The following is a 19,975-nucleotide window of genomic DNA, read 5'->3' as shown; positions in this document are numbered from 1 at the left end:
GATTAAACATAACATGTCATATTCATACAGAAATCTAATCAAAACTTTCATATTTAGGTATTCGATCATTTCGGATTTTTAATATTATGTATCATAATTTTTAAAGGATATTAACATGAAAATATACGAATTTTGAAATCAAAGAAATTAGATGAATAAACTTAAACGACTATTGTTTAGATTAAAAACGCTTGAATAATATTTTTTTTATATTTAAAATAATCAGAAATTGAATTTTGATTGAAATTAAAAATTTAATATTTTATTAATACTTCAATAAAATACAAAAACAAAAATGTGTCAAGAGTCAGTAGAAGTTTCAATGTATTCAAAAAATAATTAACGGTGTTAATTGGTTTGATAAAATTTTGGTCAGCTCAGTTGAATGTAGATCGATGGGGACTAGATTTTTTTTTTTTCTTTTAGGTTGGATCCCACCAAAAAGAATGTTGTAAGATTCAGACAAACCTAGTGGAAAGTAAGCAAACTATTGAGTATGGGGTCCAATTTTCCATTTTGTTGAACATTGAGAAAGCCATTATAGTTTATAATTTGATTGAGGCTATTTCACTTAAAAAACATATTTTAATTTGGATATTATACTATTTATGTTTATTTTATTATTTTTATAAAAAAAATTGTAATTTAAAGATAAAAAAATAAATTACTGATGTTAAGATTTAAATTACACCTATTGAATGTCATATTGGAATTTTTATTTTATTAATTTATACAAATAATTTGGTTTGGTTTTTTTGTGTTGGTTTGTTAGCTAGCTACTTAATGAATTTTAGCTAATGTAATGCAATTGTATTAGATCAATAGCAAAAGATTAAACAAATAAGTTAAAGTTAATGTAATATTAATAAAATCAACTCTAAAACCAAATTATAAAGCAGGCAAAGTAAAAAAAATTACTCTAATATGACTTGATATGATATTAAAATATTATTACCTTATACTCAACTCAACCCAAATATATATAAAAACGCAACTAATTCGATATGACTTGAGATTAATAAAATATTTTTTAATATAAAATATTTTTAAATATAAATATAAAATTAAATAAATAATAAAAAATATATTATATATATTGGATCGGGTCATAATAGGTTTGTCTAGTATCCTACCAGATCCAATCTCAACTTTTTTAAAAGAAATTTGACTCGACTCGATACGAAATTTTATTTTAAAAAAAAAATTGACCTTATAAGATCGGGTCGGATCAAAATCTGACAGTTTCGGATTAGATTGTCAGTTTAAAATGTTAAGATTCACAATTACAAATGATGATATTCGATTGCGATGTATATTTTTTAATTAAAATTATCAAAAACTGAATTTTGATCATTTAAATTAAAATTTTAATATTTTATCAACAAATCACACCACCGTTAACTATTTATATCATATTTTCTAATTATCACCAACAAAAAATACATTAAAATTCTCTTGTCAAAGATGAAATTCATTGGGTATGTAACTCTGAATCAGAAAATATATGAGAACAAGACTGCAAGAATTTGTGGTGGAAAAGGGTTAGCCTCAATGTCAGGGCCTTGAAACATTTTGTTTCATAATAATAAGAAGCCAGCTAGAGGAAGAGCATAATAATTAAGGGGCCACAAGTTTGACTAAACAAACTGCTGAAATTGTAGAAAGCCATTGTCGTTTTAAGCAATGAATCACAAAATTTTGTGGAGCTGGCACAACCCAACACCTGTTGACCCGCTAGGTGGCTAGAAGATGGAGACATTTTGATGCAGCCCAGTCGACAATTGGTGGAACCATGGTTATCTATTTGATAATGTGATGCACCACCAAAATGAGTGGTTCATGACCCTAATGAGCCCCAAATGCTAGAGCTGTTGCAATATGAATATGCCAAATGGTCGTCACTCACCTCCCTTTGTCACTTTTTCAATCTCGTCTTTTTCATGGAAAATTCAACAAAATTGGGAATCTCCACAACAAAGGAAGATAAATTCAAATGCTCGATATTGTATATAACCAAAATAATAAAATCAAAATCTTTTAAAGAAATGCAAATTATTAGTCTAATCAAACTTTTAAATGACTAAAGGCTCTTTTGGTAACATGGCTACAACTAAGATTTATGATTAAATTCTTAAAAATTCAATCATAAAATAAAATGATATTATAATGCGATGAAAATTTTGTTTATTATTTTATGAAAGAAAATCTAAAATTGATATAATTAATCTTGAATTTAAACTCTAAGTTGACATGAGATTTTATGTAAAGATAACTTAAAAAATTAATATAAAAATTTTATATTAATAATAGATGATATAGCATTCAACATAAAGAACAATAGATGATGATATTCAAAATCAAAATCGATGATATCGTTGATGGTGTTCATATTATTCTAATAAGAGGATTTGTATTTTTAAAATAAACCATAATCAATGTGAACCTCAAATAGTATTCATATGGCCCGAGTTGCCATAAAAGAAAATCAACTATTTTTTTAACAACAAAAAATTCTTTGATTTGATTTGGTGAAAGGATCAGATTTGACTTGGTCACTTATCACATTTATTTTCAGTCTATTGTGTATCCTCTTAATTTGTCTTATTTTCTTTGAAGCTAATAATGGAGAATTTGTATTGTCAGCCTGTTTTTGTTGAATTTTTTTTTTTTTTTGTGTGTGAATAAGAAATTCAACAATATGGGCACCCTCACCACTATATTACAACCATGGAAAAAGTTCAAATTCATGATATTTGTAAAGTCATATATGCATATATGTCAAGACAACCTAATATGAATCAACAGAAAATGAGCTTCTTTCTTCAATTTTTATTTTTATTTTTTTGTTAAATTTCAGCATGGTTAGTAGGTTATAACAAGATGTATTCTATTTTTTTTATTTAAAGTTATAAGGTTTAAATCAAATTAAAATTTAATACTTTATTAACAGATCACATAACAATTTTTATTTAAAGTCTTTAATACAAATATTGGAGTTTCATTGACAATTTTATGAGTTTAACTTTAATACTTTTAAAAATATTTGATTTGTTTTCAAGATCATTATAATAATTTAATCGAATGACTTTATTATTATTTATATATTATTTTTATATAAAATTTTAATATATTTAAATAAAAATTTTTAATATATTTAACTAAATTTTAATATAAATTTATTATTTTATTTTATATAAATTTAAAATATATAAAAATTATATATATATATATATATATATAATTCGATTCAATTTGATTTTTTACCTCCTTATTTGAAATCTGATATAAATTTAATATACACATTTAATATTCAAACTTAATCCAAACCGAATAAGATAAAAATCAATTTAAACCAAACTAAATACTACGAATTATTTTTTTTTCTGTTTTTTTTCTTACCGCTAATTATTACTAGGGTAACTACTTACTGTGAGAGCAGTCCTTAACATTTTGCTAAATCCAGGCCTTCTTGGACCACATAGCAAGTATCTTTGGTTTTGCACTATGCCCTGTGTAATATCATGGTATAGGCTAGCAGGCCCAAAATTGAATCAGCCAAATCCATCCCAAGCCCTGTTGAAACATGGGCCTTACATTTGGGGTTAGCCTCTGAAAAATCAAGGCTGAATTTGCTGGTCAGCTGCCACAAGCAAGCTGCTAAAGTTGTAAGCTCATCACCTAAAACTGCTACATATTTTATGTTTCATGGTAATACCTTGAATTCACTGCAGTCTGCTCAAGTCTTTTGCCTCTAAATATAGAAGGAAAGAAAAGCTTCCATTCTCATGCTAAAAACTAAAGATGTATCCAGTACTAACTCTTCTTTAAAGAATTGGATTGGTGGTACAGTACAAAGCTGCAGAAGAGAACCCTAAACATGCAAGAGCAATAAACAGAATTATACTTTGCTTAGCCAACTACATTTACCATCACTCTTTCGCCACAGCGCGGGCCAAAAAAATTTAATGGTGAAAACAGGATACGAATACTCGTGCAGATGGATCTCAATTGTGCTCCTGCAAAGTACAAATGCAATCTAAACTCCTGTACCTGATAACTACATGTTCACTCTTCTAGTAGTTCCTTCAATAACAACTTGAAGGTATCCTCGTTGCACCCTTTATGAGAAATAATCTGCATTTCAGAACAGAGCACCAGAACTTGGAAAGGATGCAAATGTTTCAGAATCTCTCGGTCTCGATCATAATCCTGGTGTAGAGTTCAAAGCACAGAAATTAAACCAGGTGCTTATATACTTGTGATTAAAGGTTTCATATCGAGGAAAATCTTCCAAATGTATTAAAACCAGTTTCCTTGATTATTCACCTTTTCTGTAACTATAACAATTGGCTGACAACCAAATCTGTCTTCAAGTTGTCTAAGTCGTTCTCTCATCATATGAATATCCTAGGTTCATTGACATTAGGACATCAGAACTTGATAGCTTGGAAAACAAATCTAAGACATAAAAGAATGAAAAAGGAAGAGAAATGAAATGAAATTATCATACACACTATATAGCTATGTTTCAATCATCAGTTAGCAGTCTGATAAGGTTTGTGTCTTTTCCCTTGTACTTGTATAATAAACAGATTAAAAATGTGATTAAAGCATCTTTTGTCCCTAAACAATGTAAATAAAGGAGAAGGAGCACTAACCTTAATTTGAAATGAGTGATGGTCACTGAAGTCAAATCGATCAACATATATTGGTCCTATCTGCAGCAAGTTATTCACCGTGTAACAGACCAACGTACAGACATAAATGGAGAGAAATAAGAAATTAAGAAGGCACTCCATTATATGTTATTTGAACTGGAAAATAAAGTGTATGAAGCTTCTAAATAAATAACATCAAAAAAGAAAAATAATACCTTTTCCATCACCTGCACAAAAGCATCGGCAGAGCCAATTGCAGAAACACATAATACAACTGCATTACGCACAGCTCCCAGATGCACCTTTATGCTTATATTTCTCACTTCAGAGAAATATGAGGGAGCCATTCTGGTGTAGAAAATAGGAAGTGACTCTTTGATTTCTTGAATCACTAACTCAATATCTTTGAGCTTTTGTTCTAACACCTGCATGATTTTGAAGCATAAACTTTTAGGTCCATTCCTTGACATAGTACACCTACCAAGACACAAGAGAATATATGCTAATTTATATAAAAAAAAAAACCACATGTAAGACTGTGAATTGATGTTACACATTTGCAGAACTTTTGCTGAAGAACAAGCAATTATCTTCTTGGAAAGGAAAAGTTAAAGTTCAATTCCTCATACCAGGTCAGCGTGATGGACTACAGCAACATCTGCACGTTTGAGTGCCGTCAAAGGTTCTCTTAATGGTCCAAGTGGAAGTAGTTTGTGGTTTCCCCAAGGCATTAATCCATTAATCATTACAATCTCTAGGTCACGACACAAGCTCCAATGCTGCCTTCCATATACATTAGATGAAAACTTATCAGCATTACACCTACATAAGCAAAATGTTTTTCTATCCAAGACTTACCGGATAAAGGAAAATGTAGAAGCTAAATATACAATCATATCAATTCCTGAAACAAGATTGATATTATATTTGTTCTCAACTATTGGCATCAAAAGGTATTCATCAACTTAGAAAGAAATAGGAAAGAAACTACTACCAATTAGAGGAATTTGGCCAGATAATTTCCTATTAATGAACAAAAGTAGCTAGGAACACACTTGAATACTTGATAAGACATGCAATAGAACAATGCAAGGAACATGAAATAAACTGTCATACCTGCATTCCATCATCCAGAATAGCAGCACCAATTTTTTCAGAACTTCTATGACTTTCCATTTTCTGGTCAAGGTACGTTTTCTCAGAGAATTTACTACCACGACAATCTACATATCCATATTTTTCAAAGAAAAAATTGGCAGTGGCCATCCGATTTACGCCTACGCCAACTTTTACAGGTCCTCCAAGTAGATGCCTTTGCAGCATTTTAGCTTCATCTCCACCAGCATAACCCTACAAGAGAACCAATATTTATTTTTCCAATCTGATAGCATTGCAAATTGAAAGTGACATCTGAGATACTAATTTAGCTCTATTTTTTGCCACTAAACATTGAAATTCAAAAATCAAAACAAGTCCAACCCACTCAAACCTACTTGAACCCAATCTTCCACATCAAAACAACAAATATAAATGCTACAGTTACAAAGCACCAACCACCTAACTAACTGAAAAGTACATCAATCCCTCAAGGGAGTCAAAACCTTACTCAACACGAAATATAAACAAGTCAATGACCCACAACTTGATTTTATCAAAACCCGAAATGATCCAACCCGAAACAACATGAACCCGAATGGTTCATGATCTCTCTCTATACAGGACATTAAACCTTAAACCAAACCTGATTCGTACATACACTTGCAATTTAAAAGCTTGCCAACCCGACCCGATTCTCTGTCAAAAGTTGACGATCCGAGTCCAAAATTACTCATCCCGAACCCAACCCAACCCGCAAACCACCTTTAAATAATGAAAAATCAATTACAACAATGAAAAGAATGCCAAAAATAAAAAATACCCTTGTTAAAATGAGAGGTGAAATTCCATTATCAGCTAAGAATTTAGCTACGAACTCAACCATTGGCGTCTTTCCATTTCCTCCCCACGTTAAATTCCCAACACTGATTACCGGCACTGGCAACCTTAAAAGAAAATTCCAATAAATAAAATAAAATAAGCAAAACATAAAATTTCAAGATAAAATCTGTCTAAATTAAGCTTAAGATAATAAGGAGGAGTCGGTTTTGGACCTGTGCTTAGAGAAGAAGCCAGAGCGGTAAAGAGTGTGACGGAGTGAGAGAACGACGCCGTAAAGGGACGAAGCAAAGGAGAGGAAAGGCATAAGAGACAGATGAAGTTTCGAGAGCCTGGCTTGGTCTTGAGCGTAGGCGATCTCTTTCACTGCTCGCTTCAGTTTCTCCATTTGAACGATTAAAGTAGCGACGAAAAGACTTGACACTGAACACTAGAAATTGGAAGAGGGAAATTATGGATGGAACGAAGGGTAGTTTTGTAAATTAAAAAGTTATAAGTAAATAATATTGGGCCGAATATGGGGCAAAACGACATAAAATTGATCTATGTTACATTTGAATTTGATTTCAAATTTTTTAGAATACTAATTGTATAAATTAAAAAAAAAATCATTATTGAATAACATTCATTCATAGACATAATTACTATACACCATGAATTTTAAAATTTTTATATAATTTTAGTAATTTTAAATATAATTTTTCTAATATTTTATTATAATATAATCCTTAATTATATTAAAATTTTATCTATTATTTTTTACTTTTTGTCTATAGTTTTTCATTTAATTTTTAATTTTTCTTTTCATTTATTCTTTATAAAAAATAAAAGAACAAAAACAAAAGCAAAATGGTATGCCAAATAGAATCTAAATAATTTGTCTAAAATTTTGAAAAATTATAACAAAAAATTATATGTGGTAGAGGCACTTTAGGGTGTAAAAAGTAAGAAAGACATTTCATATAAGAATATAAGTTACCTATTTAGCAGAAGCAATTTGATCAATTTAGCTAAACTGACGTATGGAATCTACTTGAATTCTCAAATTTCACATCAACTTAATTACTTTAGCTTGAGTAATTTATCATTTTCAATCACATTGTTGATTACTAGCTTAGCTTGAGTCATCTAGGTTTAGTGGCCCATCGCATAGGAATAAATATTTTTATTCAAATACTCTTAAATAGACCTGCTCATGTGTTGAGCAACGTATTCGAATCTGAAAGTTAATTTGAAATTTTAAAAGATTTAAACATTAATATTAAACTCATTAAAAGAATCTGTACAAATAAATAAAAATTAAAAATTGGGCTTAGGTTTCATTATTTAAAATTTGATCTCGACTCTAAAATTATAAAATATATTTTTACTGTAGTGAAACAAAGTCCATTTATTTTATTTTTTATAATAGATAAAACTCATTTATTTTATTATTTATAATATGATAAAATTTATTTTTTTTATACAAAATAATTATTAAATTTTAAATTACATTCAACATAATTAAATGGGACCAAACTCAAATGACGTATACATTTAATTAAAATTAATTAAATTAATAATATATAAAAAAAATTTAATTTTAAATATTAATACTTTGAACGAATTTAAATTTTATTATTACATATATGAATGAATTTGAATAAAAAAAAGCTTAAAAAATTAAGTTAGGTTGAACCTTAACTTTCTTAAAATATTAAAATATCATATTAAATTTAACTCAAACTCCATCTAACTCGACCCATGAACAAATCTACTACTAAACTAACTTGAATTTTAGCTTTCATGCCTACTTTTTGCCTTTTCTTCATTCTTACATTTTGATCAAATATTAATTTAAGCATTGAAATACAAAAGTTTAAAAAAATCTCTAACTTTTATTATCGACCTCCCTCTTTCCGTTGTGTTTTCAAATTTTTACTCTCACACAATAGCTCAACAATAATAAATGGTCTTTCATAAAATCTTTCTATCCTTTTCTTTTTCTTTTTGCGATGGATAATATAAATTTATTTATAAAAAAAAAAAAAAAAAAAAAGAAAAAGGAAAAGGGGAAAGCACACCTTGCTTCATTAAAACTACAACTCAATCAATTAATGCGAAAATTATCTTTGTCTCTGCTTCCATCACTCTCATTCGCTTCACGGTGGATTGAAACGTGAAACAAACAGCTCCTTCCCATCACTTTTCCAACTACATCTTCAACCATTTTACCTTTTATACGTTGTCATTAAATATTTGTTCTTTCCAAACTCGACCAAACTAGCCATGCATGAAAGTGATCTTTTTCTGATTGGCGTGTTTGGCACCAGGAAAAAATTAAAAAAGTAAGGGAAAGTGAGAGAAAAAAAAAACTCAAGTAAAATACTAATTAAAGAGAGATTAATATTAATATGATAGTGATAAAGTGAAAGAGTATGATTAGAGGGATCTTCAGCCAAGAGTCTTTAACATGGAGTTAATGATATGTCATATTATTATATATTTCATTTATTAGTTTAAATTTTTTTTAAAAGATAAAAATTTTTAGATTTCGATTTGCTAAATTTATATTTAAATAAATTTATTTATGTTGAATTTAATACAATTTATACAAAATTATTTTTTATACATTTTCAATAAATTTAAACTCAAAATGATTAAAAGAAAATTAACTTTTTTTATCGCTTGAATCGATTATAATAATTTAATCCTTTGCCTAATCATACCGAAGACAAAATTTTTTTTGGAGGTTGAATGGGTTATTACCTACTCTATTGAATTTAAGTTCCTACAAGGAGAAATTGTTGACTAATTTAAGAAAAAAAAAGGGTTTAGTAGTCGAATTAGTTAATTAAGTAAACTAATCAAACGTCGACTCCTACTAACAAAAATTTACATTAAAATGACATCAAACTTAACATGCTTTAGTTACAACTCAAATTTGACAATATTAAGTAAACTTTTTTTATATATATATAAAATCGTAATTTAAAAATAAAAAATAAATTATAATATTAAAATTTGAATTTCAAATTTTTCTTAAATATTTTGTGTATAAGTTGTTCTTTCTAATCATAAAATTAACAAAGTTAATAATTAAACATAGTGGAGAATTGAGTTTTTTATTTGCAAAATCTAGAAGAGTGTTTTATAGATATTTGTTAAGGTGATATATATATAAAAAATTTAATAATTATTTTTTTTAAATTTTAAAAAAGTATATTAAAAAAAATAATTATATATATTATATATACTTTTTGACTAAATTAGGTGTGTTAACTGAATAAAAAATTTTATAAATGTTTTGTAAATAAATTTATTTTTATTCATTTATTAAATTTAATAAATGATCATAAATAATATATTAAAATTTATTAAATAAATAAATTATGAATAAAATAAAATTTTGTATGTTTATTGTATTTATAATCTGAAATTATATTTTAAAAAATATTTATATTTATTAAATTTAATAAATAATTATAATAAAATTTTTAAAAATTATTAATTAAATAAATATATTGGGAATATCTTAAAATTCATTTACGTATATATTAAATTACAATCACGAGACATTTTCTGTTTTTATCAGCACAAAAGGCCCATGATAATTAACCTAGTTTAATATATGATATATTAGTATTCGTAAATTATTCAGATTAGATTTAAATACAATTTAAATTTGATTCGATTATTATCGAGTCAAATTCGAGTTCGAATAACTTGATTTATCGATCGAACTAAATTTAAATATTTTAATATTTAATTTAAATAATTTACGAGTTAATCGAATTTTTATATTTTAATTGATAAAATTTTTAAATTTAAGTTTAATTTAAAATACAAGTAATTAAATTTTTATCAAATATAAAAATTAAATTAAATTTTATATATTAATCAAATAAATTTAAATAATTTAATTTTTATTTTAAAATAAATTTAAAATAAAAAATAAATTTTAATTAACTTTTAATTAAATTTAAAATTAAAAATTAAAAATAATTTAAATTTAATACTATTTTAATTTAAACTCGATCGATTATACATTTAAATTATCAGTAGAGAATCACCGCATTTCATAACAGTTATGCTTTGGGCCACCGTTGGAACCAAAAACCAAAAAGATCGGAACGCACCTGATTGATCCCATCACGGACACCCCATCAAATCAACGGATCGTATTGGCTAACTTCGTCAGACAGTCACCAAAAACGACACCATTACAAGTGATCGTAATGATTTCTGTCATCAACTATAGCCCCCACATGGGCCCACTTCCCCTACCTCTTGCTTAGGCCCACCAACACGTTGAATCAGCGATGGAGCTGAATTTCAGGATTTTTTTCTTTGTAGGAATTATTGAAGCCTCTTTTCGGATACAGGGCATCATCACCGTTGATTTGATGATGGGGGGTCAATTGACGGTCCTGATTGGATGTGGACCCAGCACCGAAAAAGTTAAGAAAAAGCTGGTATGATGAATTGACCATTCAGTCCTCTGCAGCAAAAGTGAAATGAACAATTTTTGGTGGGCGTAATAGTCAAAGTGTAGTTGGTCTTTTTCAAATTTGATGGAAATTGGAAATCTCGAAAAAGCCAAGTCCAACATCGAAAAATAATGGAACCAAAAACAAGAGAGAGAAAGTGGAAAAAATAAAATTAACAGAAGAGAGAGAGAGAGAGTGAGGGTTTTTAGAGAGAGAAAGTGAAAAGAAATGGGTCAGATCGTGAAGAGGAAGAAGAAAGGGAGGCCATCGAAGGCAGATCTGGCTAAAAGAGGTAGTTCGCCGGCGGTGGCTTCGGAGCCGGAGCTACGGCGGAGTCATAGGCGGAGAAATGTGAGGTATAACATCGATTACGACGATTATCTCGACGAAGACTTGGAAGAAGAAGACGAGGAAGAAGAGAGAAGGAGAGAGAAGAAGCTTAAGCTCGTTCTTAAACTTAATCAAGGTCAAGAAGCTGAGCCGCCTTCTCCTCCTCCTATGCCACCAAGCCGCGGCCTAGGTGTTTCCTCGGCGCATGGGAGGCACGCTGTGGAGGAGGAACTGGAGGAAGAAGAAGAGGACGATGAAGAAGAGGAAGAGGAAGAAGAGGAGAGTGAGAAGAAGAAAAAGATTAAGAAGAGAAGAATCAACGGTGGTGATGAAGTTGATCATGATGATGATGATGATGATGGAGTTGATGATGATGAAGAAGATGATGATCATGGTGACTGTGATGTGGAGGTATGTACTAAATCATTTCGCTGAAGCAAAGCAAAATCTCTGATAAATGCTCGTCACTCGATCTTGGTGGCGCGTTAAAGTAAATTCCCTCATCTTTAGGAAGCTCAGGCCGTGAACCTGGCCAGCCAAGTCAGCCTTTGATTGACCCAAAACAAACCCCTATACTTTTCTCCTTATCTTTTAAAGAGTAAAAGACTCTTTTTCTCAAGTCATGAGACTTGTGTTGATGATGTTTCTTTTAAAGAGTACAGAGCAAACCATTTTTATTACATCCGAACCTAACGGAAAATAGTTTCTGTTTTTTTCTCATGTTATTGATGATGCTGTCGTTGTTTGGAGGGAAACGAGAGAATTTAGGGAGAGGAAAAATAACGGTCGAAGGTCAACTGTAAAAAAGAAAAAAAACTACTAACAGAATCTGATCACGCTCCCACCTTTCTCTCTCTATATCTCTGTCCAACCAACTATTTCTCTCTCTAAATCTATGTCTTTTACAAACTCACTCTTTCTCTCTCTATTTGTGTGTTGGAAGTGTACCTATACATATAATGTCTGCTTTAGCTGTCTCAGTCTCCTGTCACTGTCTCACCCTCTTTCTCCTCTCTCTCTCTCTCTCTCTCTCTCTCTCTCTCTCTTTCTCTCTCTCTATATCGTACTTTGCAGCTTAAGGGGTTTTATAGTTTGGGTTCTGCTTTTGGTGTAAATTTTTAGAATTTAATGATTTGTGTTTTTTAAGGATTTGGGTGTTCTGAAGTTTGGGAGTTTTGTTGGTGTTTTGGTTTTTGACAGATGAGAGGAAGAAAAGGGGAACCCAAAGGGCAAGACTCAGTTCCAGGTCTGTTTTTAATTAATTACTGGGTCCTCGATTTTTGCTCTGTTTTTGGGAGGATTTTTGTGAGTTTGAATGCTGGGGTTTTGGGGGTTTGGGTTTTCAGTGTTTCTCTTGTTGGTTTTAAGAATTTGGAAATTTGATGTGGATTTTGGTTCAACTTCTTGGTTTTGATTAGGAACGCCATCGGATCCTCCATCAGGGGTTCCATTGCCTGATAAGAAGGCATTGGAATTGATTCTTGATAAACTTCAGAAGTGAGTCTTGAACCTTTTTTTCTCTCCCTCGCTGTCTGCTTTTTTTCCCCCTTCTCAACTTGGTGTTGCTTATTCTGAGTTGCGTGTGAATTGTTGCAGGAAAGACACTTATGGTGTGTATGCTGAACCGGTTGATCCCGAGGAGGTTAGCAGAATTTACTGAGGAAGTGCTTTTGGAGTTTGATTTCATTTATCTTACTAAGTTTTGATGGATTTTACAGCTTCCTGATTACCATGATGTGATTGAGCATCCAATGGACTTTGCCACGGTGAGGAAGAAGTTGGGCAATGGGATATATTCTACATTGGAACAATTTGAGGTATGTAATTATGGTTCTAACAGGCTTGGTTTATGTAGCTGAAGTTCTCTTGGGGTAGGGGGTTTTTGTTGGGATAATTCCAAAGTGTATTTCAGATGTTTCCAGTTTATTTCTTATGGTGGTTCTTGGTTCCGTAATTCCACTTTTCTTGTGGCTTGCGCTTTGTAAGGAGGTGTTGCTTTCTCCTAGTTGTCTACTATTTGGGACATAATATGAATTAACCTTAAACCTTTGTGTTATTTTCGCCTAAACCTTCATTAGCATTATTGGAAAAATCAGTCAGCATCACATCCCCTAAAATATGTTTTTGTTCTAAAGATACAACATTGATGTGCAACCAAGTTGTGAAAGGGGAATTTTAATAGAAGCAGTGTGGATTTTTGTAGTAGCTAATGTTCAGTTTCATTGGTTGAATAAAATACTTTCAATTTTCATTAGATACTTGTGAATTTTCCTGTCAAGTTTGGTGACAGTGGGTTTTGCTTTATGATTTTTGGTAAGAAACATTCTGGATTACCATAAAACGATGTAAGATCTGGCGTATTGGAACTTGAAAATTATTGTGCTTATATTAAAGTTTTGAATGGCATAGCTCAAGTGTTGAATGTGGCATTGTGGTATATTGCACTGGGTTAATATTATGGTCATTTTACCATCTTTCCTTTCAATTGGTAAATAATGGTAGTTATAGTTTGTATGGTGGTCATATTGTATTTGCTTTCTTGCTAAGATAATGACTTGGTTCAAGGGATCTTACAAGCATAACAGTAGCTCCTTTTGATGGCTGATGAAGTTGGAAAATTTCTGATTAGAACTATGTTAATGAAGGTGGGAATTTTTAAGTTAGGTTGCAAAGAAGTACCTTCCATTTTAAATGATTGATCACCTCCAGTTCAGAGCTTTGTGCTCTTCTTTCGTTGAATGCTGTGAACAATTTCACATAGAATTCGCTTGGTTTTTTTTTTTTTTTTTGAAATTTGTAATATTTGGTCCATAGTTAACACCACAATTATGTTTTCCTAGTTTTGGATAGTTATTGATTTCAGAATTGTTGTGCTGACAACCTCCTGTCAAGATTGTCGATCTAGGAGGAAACTGGTTTGTTACGCATGGCAGCATTGGCTTATAAAGCTAGTTTTTCTTTGTTGTAGAGTGATGTCTTCTTAATATGCTCAAACGCAATGCAATATAATGCACCAGATACTATATACTATAAACAGGTACAATGTTTTCCCTCTTTCTTCGCATTAAATTATATTTTACTTCTTTGAGTATCTTCTGGGTTTTCATTATCTAACTCTCCAATTATTTTGCGAAGGCACGTTCCATTCAAGAGATGGCAAAGAAAAAGTTTGAGAAGTTAAAGATTGATGTAGATCGGTCTGAGAAAGACAGCAAGATGGAACAGAAAACATCATCTAACTTCTTAGCAAAGAAGCAAACAAAAAAACCTATCTACCGTACAACACAGGAACCTGTTTGTTCTGATTTCTCTTCAAGGGCCACTCTTGCCACTGCTGGAGATATCCAGAACTCTTCCATCACAATCCAAGCTAATGCTTGTGAGATGCCTAGCCATACTGATGCGCTCGTAGAGGGTAACTCCTCCCTGGCTGATTATAATCTAGAGAAGACTGAAGAACAATCATCAGGTATTAAGTCCCTTTTCCAACCCATTTTTCTATTTTCGGTTGTGGCTTGGAACAGTTCAGGCTTTTCTAAACGTTGAGAAGAGGCTTTCTATGCGCGTGATGGTTTTGTTCTAGCTCTTTAATTATTCTTCTGTGTCTTAGGGAAGGGTCTTCTTTCTAAATTTGGGAGGAAGTCATCTGCACTTGATGATAATCGCCGTGTGACATACAATATATTCAATCAACCAGTAATCAGATCAGAGTCAATATTTACAACCTTTGAGGCGGAAATCAAGCAGTTAGTTGCTGTATGTAACTAGCAAACTGATTTTTCATCATCAATCATTGGCCTTTATACTCACTTGTGTTTCTTTACCAATTCAGGTTGGGCTTCAAGCAGAATTTTCATATGCTAGGAGTTTGGCTCGCTTTGCTGCAACTCTTGGACCTGTTGCATGGAAAGTTGCTTCCCGCAGGATTGAGCAAGCGCTGCCTATGGGCTGTAAGTTTGGTCGGGGGTGGGTTGGGGAGTATGAGCCGCTTCCAACACCAGTATTAACAATTGAGAATCGTGCTCCTAAGGAATCTGCCCTGTTTACAAAGTTGCACCGAGCTGCTGATGTTCGAAAGGATGATGCAACTTGTATGACCCCAGTTCGTGCTACTGATGTTCGAAAGGATGATGCAACTTATAAGACCCCAGTTCCTGCTACTGATGTTCGAAAGGATGATGCAACTTCTAAAACCCCTGTTCCTTCTAAGCCACATCCTCACAATGTCCCTGTTGCTGCTATAAGACGAGATGATTCAAGCAATGCCGCAGCTGCTGCTGCTCGTGCATGGATGTCTATAGGAGCTGGAGGCTTTAAGCAAGCAACTGAAAATTCCAGCACTTCGAAAGGCCAGATATCTGCAGAGTCGTTATACAACCCAGCTAGGGAACTTCATCCACAAGTTTCACGAGTTCGAGGGGAGTTTCCACTTTCTGCAGGGATGCAATTTCAACCACAGCTTCAGAAGAATAGTTTCCCCCTCCATGCTTTTGCAACCCAACCAGTTCGGTTGGTGACTGAAGCTCAGTTCCAAAATAGACCCATGGTTTTCCCTCAACTAGTGGCAACCGACTTGTCTAGGTTCCAAGTGCAGTCTCATTGGCAAGGTCTTAGCCCAAGAACCCAACCCAGGCAGAAGCAGGACTCGCTTCCTCCTGACTTGAATATCAGGTTCCAATCTCCGGGGTCTCCTGTGAAACAATCTTCTGGCGTTCTGGTTGATTCCCAGCAGCCAGATTTGGCTCTGCAGCTGTGAGCTCAGAGACAGATTTTCGATTGGGGGCAGTTGCCCCCAAAATCTTAAATTTCTTTTTGTAGTTATGTAATTTATTACAAGTTTATGAAAGTCTTAATTTTGTTTCCATTGAAATTAATTAGCATTTAATTTTAAGTTTTATCATCATTATTAATATTATTATTATGTGATTAGTTAACTGTTTACTTTTTAAGAAAATTTAATTTTCCTTTCCAAAGAACCTCTGATAATTATATATTTTTTCAATTTTGAACCATGAGAATTCAAATTCTAGCCTTTTGAATTAGTAAGATATATTCAACTCTTGAATGTATTAAAAAATAAGGATTAATTCTGTTGATAAAAAGGATTTTTTTTTTTCTTTTCAATTCGGATTTTATTTTTGTGAGAATCATTTTAGGATTAAAATCATGAAATGCACCAAACAAATCTGAGGGTGTGTTTTTAAAATTGTTTGAAGAAGAGATTAGGATGAGATGAAATTGAGAATATCTATGGCAGCATCATAAAAAAAAAATTCACGTGATTATTACGAGTTCAAGAAAAGAATAAAATTCATTGTGAAAGATGAAAAGAAAAAAGAAAGATAACAAGAAAAAAAGAAAAATAAGAGAGAATTGCAATTCTTTTGGATTATGATCAATCAAGCTGACTGAAGCAAAGCTATAATTTTATTTAACAACTGGAAACAATGCATCAGAAATTCCAATTTTCTTGCTAAAGTCTGGCCTGACAGCTATCAAATAAACAGCCTAAACATAAAACAAGAACAACCCTTTATCAATCAATCTACAAAATATGAGCCATTAAAATTCATAGCTAAAACAGAAATTCAGGCTGTTGGAGCTGATCTTCTCATTGAAAGAATGGAAAAGAAATTCCTCTTGCTAAGCTTTGGCTTCCTCCCCCTCCTAGATTTCTTCTTATTCCTAAGAACACAAACATCTCCTTGGCAGATATATTTTGATTCGGATGATTCTGAGAAGCACCCGAAGATGTTTCGGATCAAAGCCATTGGAGGAGAAAATTTTTGCTGCAAAAAGAAAATATCATTCATGTTTTTTTCTTTATATTTATAAAGGGTCGATGCGTTTTTTTCTATTAGGCAATGGTCAATGTTGGTTGGCAATGACCATTTTGATTTCAGCTTAATATAGGCACACGTTTCTATGGTACCAACCATATATTAGTTTCCAAGCTTCAAACAGAAACGTGTTAGACCAATTGTGTTTTTTTCTAGCATTTAATTCTTCTTCTTTCTCTATTTTTCCGTCTAGCTTTTTTTAGAAATTTCTATTTGGTTGTCAACCCTATTCGAATAAGCCATTTTTAAATTTATAAGTAGGTCATATATTCTAACAAAACAAGGTAAATTATCTATTTCCCACGAGAATTTCAGAAGGAAAAAACAAAAAAAAAAGTACTTATTTCGAAAATTTGCCATTTCATATACCATAAATATCATAATATCATTGCACATTCATATCCAAAAATAAATATCACAAAAAAAAAAAAATCAATTGTCATTTGAATCGGTTGATATAATATTAGAGTTTGAATTGATACTTGAAAATTATAAATTTTAGTAGAGTTTATGCATATAATATTTTTTTCAACCTCCTAAATATAAAGGTAAGAAAATTTAAAAGTATGATTAAAATTTTCAAAAACATATAAGAAAAAGGGTATAGCACATGCTACGACCATGGAATATATTAATGAAAGATAAGAGGGCATGGGCTGTTATTTGACTCTGTTATAAAAGATTTACAACCAGTATACATGTATATGACCTATACTTTTAGTTGTACATATACATGTATATACATATATACATGTATGTATCTATACATGTATACATGTATGTACATATATATATATATATATATTTGATCCGTGGTTGTCATAAGTGTTTGGCTTTCCAGTCTTGATCCAGGCAACATCTGAACCCTGTTTCCTCAGCTTCTTCAGAATTGATTTGGAGTTTGTTCTGCCAGAAACAAGTGCCATACCTTGTTCTGCATCGATGGTTTATGTTGCTTACTTGCTCCTACACAAGCACTGGAATCAACCCATTAGAGAAAAGAAAAAAAAAAAAAGAACCTATGTTTTCATTCAGAAACTGAAATAGAGAAGGAGATGGATGAAAATACCTTTGATTTTCTTCAAAACTTTGGTCAGACTTTCATACCATCCTGGAGATTGGGGGTTATCTCTTAGAACTCCAATCTTCATAAAAACATCTTGTTGAAATAGAGACAATAAGAGGCAATGAATTCATAGAATTTTTGGGGGTTTTTTTTTTGGTGAATTTATTTTCTTGTAAAATATATATCATTGCTTATCACAGCATAATCAAGGGATGAACATTTTGCAAGTTTGTTTTTATTTATTTTATCAATTTTTGATAAATGAAATATTAACTTGTATGCCTTGTTATTATATTGTTATTATTATTTTTTTTTGAAAAAAAAAATGATGAGAGTGATGATTAAGAGTTGAGACTCAACCAGTGATGAACTTTGCAACTTAACCTATATATTCAAACAAAGAATAAAATTTGTACAAATCTGATTATATTTTAATATATATAAGAAAATAAAACGAATTTATATGCCAATCTCATATGAATTTGATTATTGGATTCAGTGCTTAATATATTATCCTTTATTTAAAAAGTAAAATTCGAATTTATTTTCTTTAAATAAAAAATTTATATGACAATCATTGTTTTTCACAACAAAAATCGTGATCAATTAGGGTTTAATTTTTGTTTGAAACATTTTGAAAATAAAATTTTAAATACATCAAACTTTAAAAACAATGCATTTTTAATATTGTTTGGGAAGTGGATTAGATACAAATAAAATATGAAAAAACGTGACGTCAAAAAACAACATAATACTGAGATGAACGTTAATTGGTTTATTCATTTTATCAAAATTTGATAAATTAATGAAATGTTAACTTGTGTGCTTAGCATTCATTAAAAAAAAAAAAAAAACAAATGTTGATAAAGATGGTTGAGAGCAGAGATTCAACTAGTCAAACTTAGCAACTTAAGCTCTCTGTATATTAATATTCAAAGAAAGAATAAAACTTGGTACAAGCAATCTGACGATAGTTTTGGTACATATACAAGAAAATACAAGAATTTATATGCAAATAGTTCGATAGCAACCGATTATCAAACAACAGAGTCGGAAGTACTGCTTGTAGCAGATGATTGATCATTGATCTCTTCTTTCTTGGCCTCTCGACGCAATAATTTATTCCTAATTAGGTGATATGCGCATTGAGCTGTGTCGGCTAACAGCTGGAAGAACTCTTGGTACGAGTCAAGTGCTAGTTTAACGAAGAAACCAATCCATATCACAAGCAAGAACCACCCGAGGTATGGGAAAGTGATCATCACAAGTGAAATTGAAGCAAGTGGTGCAGATAAGTGACTGATATTGCTGATTATGTTAGGGCATTCGATGTCGCGGATTCGGAGCCCGAATTCAGTCACCCTGGCCGCAACATATGTTAATGTAGCACTGAAAAAGGTTAATATCATGATACTGTTGTCATCAAATGGAGAAGCATCATCTTTGTGGTATTTGAGTAACAAGAATGGAATGAAGGCCAATATGGGGAACACCAAAATTCCATGGAATGCTGCCAAGTCACCAGCGCTGGAATCAGAAGAGCAAAATAAAGAGCTTGTTAAGATTACATGATACTTGATAAAATCTACCATCTTTTGGCTAAAATTTATGGGGAAAATGTTAAACATATTTCATGGTTATATGATCATATATTAGTAAAATGACTGCATTTTTTTT

The 19,975-nt window shown here is 31.2% G+C and overlaps 2 protein-coding genes across 5 annotated transcripts; one reads left to right on the top strand and one right to left on the bottom strand.

Moving 5' to 3' along the window:
* Positions 1-3,809: 3,809 nt before the first annotated feature.
* On the bottom strand, positions 3,810-12,014 carry LPXK (tetraacyldisaccharide 4'-kinase family protein). 4 transcript variants are annotated; one of them, XM_089754113.1, is made up of 10 exons: positions 10,712-12,014; positions 6,809-7,023; positions 6,577-6,692; positions 5,775-6,008; positions 5,288-5,437; positions 4,874-5,083; positions 4,659-4,718; positions 4,327-4,407; positions 4,028-4,209; positions 3,810-3,988 (listed from the first exon to the last, which is right to left on the bottom strand). In XM_089754113.1, the coding sequence occupies exons 3-9, from the start codon at positions 6,637-6,639 to the stop codon at positions 4,066-4,068; spliced, it is 942 nt and encodes a 313-aa protein (XP_089610239.1). In that variant the 5' UTR covers positions 6,640-6,692; positions 6,809-7,023; positions 10,712-12,014; the 3' UTR covers positions 3,810-3,988; positions 4,028-4,065. The 4 variants fall into 4 exon arrangements, with proteins under 4 accessions (XP_089610239.1, XP_089610238.1, XP_022717909.2 ...); XM_089754112.1 differs by lacking the exon at positions 10,712-12,014 and having other exon boundaries at positions 6,577-6,700; positions 6,809-7,021; XM_022862174.2 differs by lacking the exon at positions 10,712-12,014 and having other exon boundaries at positions 3,929-4,209; positions 6,577-6,700; positions 6,809-7,020.
* LOC111275667 (DNA-binding bromodomain-containing protein) lies at positions 11,174-16,262 on the top strand. Its single transcript, XM_022861150.2, has 9 exons — positions 11,174-11,803; positions 12,593-12,638; positions 12,811-12,889; positions 12,989-13,034; positions 13,111-13,209; positions 14,361-14,429; positions 14,528-14,861; positions 15,003-15,148; positions 15,225-16,262. Exons 1-9 carry the CDS (start codon positions 11,291-11,293, stop codon positions 16,146-16,148), a joined length of 2,256 nt encoding a protein of 751 aa, XP_022716885.2. The 5' UTR covers positions 11,174-11,290; the 3' UTR covers positions 16,149-16,262.
* Positions 16,263-19,975: the final 3,713 nt, after the last annotated feature.

This window comes from Durio zibethinus, chromosome 25 (assembly GCF_047325235.1).
Source record: "Durio zibethinus cultivar Kanyao isolate XHJ-2024 chromosome 25, ASM4732523v1, whole genome shotgun sequence".
Classification (NCBI taxonomy): domain Eukaryota; kingdom Viridiplantae; phylum Streptophyta; class Magnoliopsida; order Malvales; family Malvaceae; genus Durio; species Durio zibethinus.
This window is presented reverse-complemented; position numbering and strand designations above follow the sequence as displayed.

What these genes read in the sequence shown, in the direction of transcription:
- LPXK (XM_089754112.1), bottom strand. Translation starts at nt 6,981, where the DNA reads ATGGAGAAACTGAAGCGAGCAGTGAAAGAGATCGCCTACGCTCAAGAC. An exon ending in GGCTTCTTCTCTAAGCACAG is followed by an intron (nt 6,701 to 6,808) that starts GTCCAAAACCGA and finishes TTTTCTTTTAAG; the next exon opens with GTTGCCAGTGCCGGTAATCA. An exon ending in TAGTCCATCACGCTGACCTG is followed by an intron (nt 5,084 to 5,287) that starts GTATGAGGAATT and finishes AAAATCATGCAG; the next exon opens with GTGTTAGAACAAAAGCTCAA.
- LOC111275667 (XM_022861150.2), top strand. Translation starts at nt 11,291, where the DNA reads ATGGGTCAGATCGTGAAGAGGAAGAAGAAAGGGAGGCCATCGAAGGCA. An exon ending in AGGGCAAGACTCAGTTCCAG is followed by an intron (nt 12,639 to 12,810) that starts GTCTGTTTTTAA and finishes GGTTTTGATTAG; the next exon opens with GAACGCCATCGGATCCTCCA. An exon ending in AACCGGTTGATCCCGAGGAG is followed by an intron (nt 13,035 to 13,110) that starts GTTAGCAGAATT and finishes TGGATTTTACAG; the next exon opens with CTTCCTGATTACCATGATGT.